Source organism: Callionymus lyra, unplaced genomic scaffold, assembly GCF_982586985.1.
Source record: "Callionymus lyra unplaced genomic scaffold, fCalLyr1.hap1.1 HAP1_SCAFFOLD_354, whole genome shotgun sequence".
NCBI classification, from domain to species: Eukaryota; Metazoa; Chordata; class Actinopteri; order Syngnathiformes; family Callionymidae; genus Callionymus; species Callionymus lyra.
Window position 1 is genome coordinate 15,001 of NW_028258730.1, and position 7,500 is coordinate 22,500.

At 36.1% G+C, this 7,500-nt stretch overlaps 1 protein-coding gene across 1 annotated transcript in view; it reads right to left on the reverse strand.

Moving 5' to 3' along the window:
• Positions 1-7,500, reverse strand: part of LOC148057922 (netrin receptor DCC-like) — a gene marked incomplete at both ends in the record, with an annotated part of 39,064 nt that overhangs the window by 13,883 nt on the left and 17,681 nt on the right. The window contains one exon of the mRNA XM_087782701.1: positions 3,365-3,501. Coding sequence (XP_087638827.1) covers positions 3,365-3,501 — 137 coding nt within the window. The remainder of the gene's footprint in view (positions 1-3,364; positions 3,502-7,500) is intronic.

The window sequence follows — 7,500 nt, forward strand, 5'->3', positions numbered from 1 at the left end:
AGATGTTTCTTGAAGGAGTCAGTAGATCATCAAACACATGTTTCTTGAAGGAGTCAGTAGATCATCAAACACAGATGTTTCTTGAAGGAGTCAGTAGATCATCAAACACAGATGTTTCTTGAAGGAGTCAGTAGATCATCAAACAGATGTTTCTTGAAGGAGTCAGTAGATCATCAAACAGATGTTTCTTGAAGGAGTCAGTAGATCATCAAACACAGATGTTTCTTGAAGGAGTCAGTAGATCATCAAACACACATGTTTCTTGAAGGAGTCAGTAGATCATCAAACACAGATGTTTCTTGAAGGAGTCAGTAGATCATCAAACACAGATGTTTCTTGAAGGAGTTAGTAGATCAAACACAGATGTTTCTTGAAGGAGTCAGTAGATCATCAAACACAGATGTTTCTTGAAGGAGTCAGTAGATCATCAAACACAGATGTTTCTTGAAGGAGTCAGTAGATCATCAAACACACATGTTTCTTGAAGGAGTCAGTAGATCATCAAACACAGATGTTTCTTGAAGGAGTCAGTAGATCATCAAACACAGATGTTTCTTGAAGGAGTCAGTAGATCATCAAACACAGATGTTTCTTGAAGGAGTCAGTAGATCATCAAACAGATGTTTCTTGAAGGAGTCAGTAGATCATCAAACACAGATGTTTTTGAAGGAGTCAGTAGATCATCAAACACACATGTTTCTTGAAGGAGTCAGTAGATCATCAAACACACATGTTTCTTGAAGGAGTCAGTAGATCATCAAACACAGATGTTTCTTGAAGGAGTCAGTAGATCATCAAACACACATGTTTCTTGAAGGAGTCAGTAGATCATCAAACACACATGTTTCTTGAAGGAGTCAGTAGATCATCAAACACACATGTTTCTTGAAGGAGTCAGTAGATCATCAAACACAGATGTTTCTTGAAGGAGTCAGTAGATCATCAAACACACATGTTTCTTAAAGGAGTCAGTAGATCATCAAACACAGATGTTTCTTGAAGGAGTCAGTAGATCATCAAACACACATGTTTCTTAAAGGAGTCAGTAGATCATCAAACACAGATGTTTCTTGAAGGAGTCAGTAGATCATCAAACAGATGTTTCTTGAAGGAGTCAGTAGATCATCAAACACAGATGTTTTTGAAGGAGTCAGTAGATCATCAAACACACATGTTTCTTGAAGGAGTCAGTAGATCATCAAACACAGATGTTTCTTGAAGGAGTCAGTAGATCATCAAACACACATGTTTCTTAAAGGAGTCAGTAGATCATCAAACACAGATGTTTCTTGAAGGAGTCAGTAGATCATCAAACACACATGTTTCTTAAAGGAGTCAGTAGATCATCAAACACAGATGTTTCTTGAAGGAGTCAGTAGATCATCAAACACACATGTTTCTTGAAGGAGTCAGTAGATCATCAAACATAGATGTTTCTTGAAGGAGTCAGTAGATCATCAAACACAGATGTTTCTTGAAGGAGTCAGTAGATCATCAAACACACATGTTTCTTAAAGGAGTCAGTAGATCATCAAACACAGATGTTTCTTGAAGGAGTCAGTAGATCATCAAACACACATGTTTCTTGAAGGAGTCAGTAGATCATCAAACACATAGATGTTTCCAAAGCTTAGGAGCAACAGTCTGGAAGGATTTAGCTTCAAAGTGTTTTCATTGTTTGATTTCTAGCAACACTTGACTAAGTTCAGCCTCTGATCAGCTGATCAACAGCTGGATGTCATCAGCAAACATAAGAAACATCAGGATTTGACCAGAGGAATCAAGTACAAACAATAAAGGACCCAGAACAGAACCTTGAGGGACTCCACACAACACATGATTCAGACCTCATTTGATTGACAGATGAAACAGAAGGTATGAGGAGAACCACTGGAACACAGACCCAGACAGTCTTCATCCCTCAGTCTTCAGGATCTGGTTCAACTGTGTCAAAGGCTGAGGACAGATCCAACAGAACCAGAACATCATGATGTCACTGGACACCTTCAGTAAGACTGTCTCCGTAGATGTTTAAGAAGCCAGACTGAAACTTCTCATGGATGTCGCTCTGATCCAGGAACAGCTGCTCAGACACAACCTTCTCCAAGATCTTGGACAAGAATGAAGATCAGAAATAGACCTAAAATTACCCTAAATTTGCTCACCAGAAATATCAGCCAGAGTCACAGAGTTAAAGGAAGACCAAGAGGAGGAGAGGGGCTCAGAGACAGCAGAGGTTCCACACAAAAGGAAGATTTTCTCTTTGATCAATTTAATTTTGTCAGTAAAAACCTCAACAATCATTGCTGTCAGTTTCACAGAAGACATGATTTGAGGAGCAGGAGACACGAGAGAATTAATCGTGTCAAACAACACTTTTTGGCTTTTTCTGATGTAATCAGATCTCTGTGCGTGTGTTTGTGTCTGCGTGTGTGTGCGTGTCTGTGTGTGTGTGCTTGTGTTTGTGTTAGTGCGTGTGCGTGTCTGTGTGTGTGCGTGTGTTTGTGTTAGTGCGTGTGTGTGCGTGTGTTTGTGTTAGTGCGTGTGCGTGTCTGTGTGTGTGCGTGTGTTTGTGTTAGTGCGTGTGCGTGTCTGTGTGTGTGTGTGCGTGTGTTTGTGTTAGTGCGTGTGCGTGTCTGTGTGTGTGTGCGTGTGTTTGTGTTAGTGCGTGTGCGTGTCTGTGTGTGTGTGCGTGTGCGTGTGTTTGTGTTAGTGCGTGTGCGTGTCTGTGTGTGTGTGCGTGTGTTTGTGTTAGTGCGTGTGTGTGCGTGTGTTTGTGTTAGTGCGTGTGCGTGTCTGTGTGTGTGCGTGTGTTTGTGTTAGTGCGTGTGCGTGTCTGTGCGTGTGCGTGTGCGTGTGCGTGTGCGTGTGCGTGTGCGTGTGCGTGTGCGTGTGCGTGTGCGTGTGCGTGTGCGTGTGCGTGTGCGTGTGCGTGTGCGTGTGCGTGTGCGTGTGCGTGTGCGTGTGTGTTGAAAGATTTCAGTCTCTACATCATTTGGACGATAAGTACTTTTGTGTACTCATGAGGCTAATGATGTGTTATTGTGGACAAAACACACACATTTGTGTGACTAATGGTCTCATCAACAAACTGGCTGGAGAAGAATCGTCTGCAGTCCACGAACATCCATCAAACTCTAACTGCGTTCATTTACAAACACAACACAGTGTAATGAAGCTGTCGATGATTTGTGTGAGAGACGCGACCGTCACATGACTCGAGATTCAACTTCCTGTTCAAGATCCACCGAAGTAGTCGCTTCTGTGAGTGCAGTGTGTGGTGTTTCTAACCCTGAGCCGGGACACAGGCGGAGGCCCTGGGTCGGACCCTCTGGTCCGTCTGATCACAAACGTAGTTTCTCACCCAGAACGCTGAGCTCGGCGCTGGCGCTGACGTTGTGGTTCTGGTTGGCAGCCGTGCAGACGTAAGCGCCGGAGTCGTCGTCGGAGACGCTTCTGATGATCAAGTTGCTGCCGGCCAGGAGGGAGAACTTCTTGTTCCTGCGTCAGAGGAACACATGAGACCAGATCCAAGATGGTGTTCATGAAACATCACAGCAGGACGTTGCTGGTTCATTTCCATCTTTAGCAAACCTGCATCTTTCCCTGAATGTTCTTCAGTGTGGGTTTACCTTGTGTACCTCATTTTACTCCCCAGTCCAAAAACATTGAGGTTGAGTGAGACTTGTGTGTTGTCAGGTTATTAGTGACGTCACACTTTTTAATGAGAGTAATCAGTAATCAGTAATCAGTATCAATGACACAAGTTACTTGTACACAAGTGAGAAAGAAACACTGTTTACATTGAATCAGTTCTGAAGCACCGAGCTGTTAGTTCGCGGTTATATCTTGTCACAAACCAGTCCTGATCTCAGAATATAGATCAGATTATATATCAGACTATAGATCAGATTATAGATCAGATTATAGATCAGACTATAGTTTAGATTATAGATCAGACTATAGATCAGACTATAAATCAGACTATAGATCAGACTATAGTTCAGATTATAGATCAGACTATAGTTTAGATTATAGATCAGACTATAGTTTAGATTATAGATCAGACTATAGTTTATATTATAGATCAAACTATAGATCAGACTATAGTTTAGATTATAGATCAGACTATAGTTTAGATTATAGATCAGACTATAGTTTAGATTATAGATCAAACTATAGATCAGACTATAGATCAGACTATAGATCAGATTATAGATCAGACTATAGATCAGACTACGTATAGATCAGATTATAGATCAGACTATAGATCAGACTATAGATCAGACTATAGATCATATTATAGATCAGACTATAGATCAGACTATAGATCAGATTATAGATCAGACTATAGATCAGATTATAGATCAGACTATAGATCAGATTATAGATCAGACTATAGATCAGATTATAGATCAGACTATAGATCATATTATAGATCAAACTATAGATCAGATTATAGATCAGATTATAGATCAGATTATAGATCAGATTATAGATCAGACTATAGATCAGACTATAGATCAGATTATAGATCAGACTATAGATCAGATTGTAGATCAGACTATAGATCAGATTATAGATCAGACTATAGATCATATTATAGATCAAACTATAGATCAGAATATAGATCAGATTATAGATCAGATTATAGATCAGACTATAGATCATATTATAGATCAAACTATAGATCAGACTATAGATCAGATTATAGATCAGATTATAGATCAGATTATAGATCAGACTATAGATCATATTATAGATCAGACTATAGATCAGGTTATAGATCAGACTATAGATCAGACTATAGGTCATATTATAGATCAGACTATATATCAGACTATAGATCAGATTATAGATCAGACTATAGATCAGACTATAGATCAGACTATAGATCAGACTATAGATCAGACTATAGATCAGACTATAGATCATATTATAGCTCAGACTATAGTTTAGATTATAGATCAGACTATAGATCAGACTATAGATCAGACTAGAGATCAGATTATAGATCAGACTATAGATCAGACTATAGATCATATTATAGATCAGATTATAGCTCAGATTATAGATCAGACTATAGATCATATTATAGATCAGATTATAGCTCAGATTATAGATCAGACTATAGATCATATTATAGATCAGATTATAGCTCAGATTATAGATCAGACTATAGATCATATTATAGATCGGACTATAGATCAGACTATAGATCAGACTATAGATCATATTATAGATCGGACTATAGATCAGACTATAGATCAGACTATAGATCAGATTATGGATCAGACTATAGACCATATTATAGATCAGACTATAGATCAGATTATGGATCAGACTATAGATCAGACTATAGATCAGATTATGGATCAGACTATAGATCAGACTATAGATCAGACTATAGATCAGACTATAGCTCAGATTATAGATCAGACTATAGATCATATTATAGATCGGACTATAGATCAGACTATAGATCAGATTATAGATCAGACTATAGATCAGATTATGGATCAGACTATAGATCAGACTATAGATCAGACTATAGATCAGATTATAGATCAGACTATAGATCAGATTATAGATCAGACTATAGATCAGATTATGGATCAGACTATAGATCATATTATAGATCAGACTATAGATAAGATTATAGATCAGACTATAGATCAGATTATAGATCAGACTATAGATCATATTATAGATCAAACTATAGATCAGACTATAGATCAGACTATAGATCAGATTATAGATCAGATTATAGATCAGACTATAGATCATATTATAGATCAAACTATAGATCAGACTATAGATCAGATTATAGATCAGATTATAGATCAGACTATAGATCAGACTATAGATCAGATTATAGATCAGACTATAGATCAGATTATAGATCAGATTATAGATCAGACTATAGATCAGACTATAGATCAGATTATAGATCAGACTATAGATCAGACTATAGATCAGACTATAGATCAGATTATAGATCAGACTATGGATCAGATTATATAGATCAGACTACAGATTAGATTATAGATCAGACTAAAGATCAGACTATAGATCAGACTATAGATCAGACTATAGATCAGACTATATATCAGACTATAGATCATATTATAGATCAGATTACAAACCGGTCTTGATTTTAGACTATAGATCAGACTATAGATCAGATTATAGATCAGACTATAGATCAGACTATAGATCAAACTATAGATCAGACTATAGATCAGATTATAGATCAGACTATAGATCAGATTATAGATCAGACTATAGATCAGACTATAGATCAGATTTTAGATCAGACTAAAGATCAGACTATAGATCAGATTATAGATCAGATTATAGATCAGACTATAGATCAGACTATAGTTTAGATTATAGATCAGACTATAGTTTAGATTATAGATCAGACTATAGATCAGACTTTAGTTTAGATTATAGATCAGACTATAGTTTAGATTATAGATCAGACTATAGATCAGATTATAGATCAGACTATAGATCAAACTATAGATCAGACTATAGATCAGATTATAGATCAGATTATAGATCAGACTATAGATCATATTATAGATCAAACTATAGATCAGACTATAGATCATATTATAGATCAGATTATAGATCAGATTATAGATCAGATTATAGATCAGACTATAGATCATATTATAGATCAAACTATAGATCAGACTATAGATCAGATTATAGATCAGATTATAGATCAGATTATAGATCAGACTATAGATAATATTATAGATCAAACTATAGATCAGACTATAGATCATATTATAGATCAGATTATAGATCAGATTATAGATCAGACTATAGATCAGATTATAGATCAGACTATAGATCATTTTATAGATCAAACTATAGATCAGACTATAGATCAGATTATAGATCAGACTATAGATCATATTATAGATCAAACTATAGATCAGACTATAGATCAGATTATAGATCAGATTATAGATCAGACTATAGATCAGACTATAGATCAGATTATAGATCAGACTATAGATCAGATTATAGATCAGATTATAGATCAGACTATAGATCAGACTATAGATCAGATTATAGATCAGACTATAGATCAGACTATAGATCAGATTATAGCTCAGATTATAGATCAGACTATAGACCATATTATAGATCAGACTATAGATCAGATTATGGATCAGACTATAGATCAGACTATAGATCAGACTATAGATCAGATTATGGATCAGACTATAGATCATAATATAGATCAGATTATGGATCAGACTATAGATCATAATATAGATCAGACTATAGATCAGATTATAGATCAGACTATGGATCAGATTATATAGATCAGACTACAGATCAGATTATAGATCAGACTAAAGATCAGACTATAGATCAGACTATAGATCAGACTATAGATCAGACTATATATCAGACTATATATCAGACTATATATCAGACTATAGATCATATTATAGATCAGATTACAAACCGGTCTTG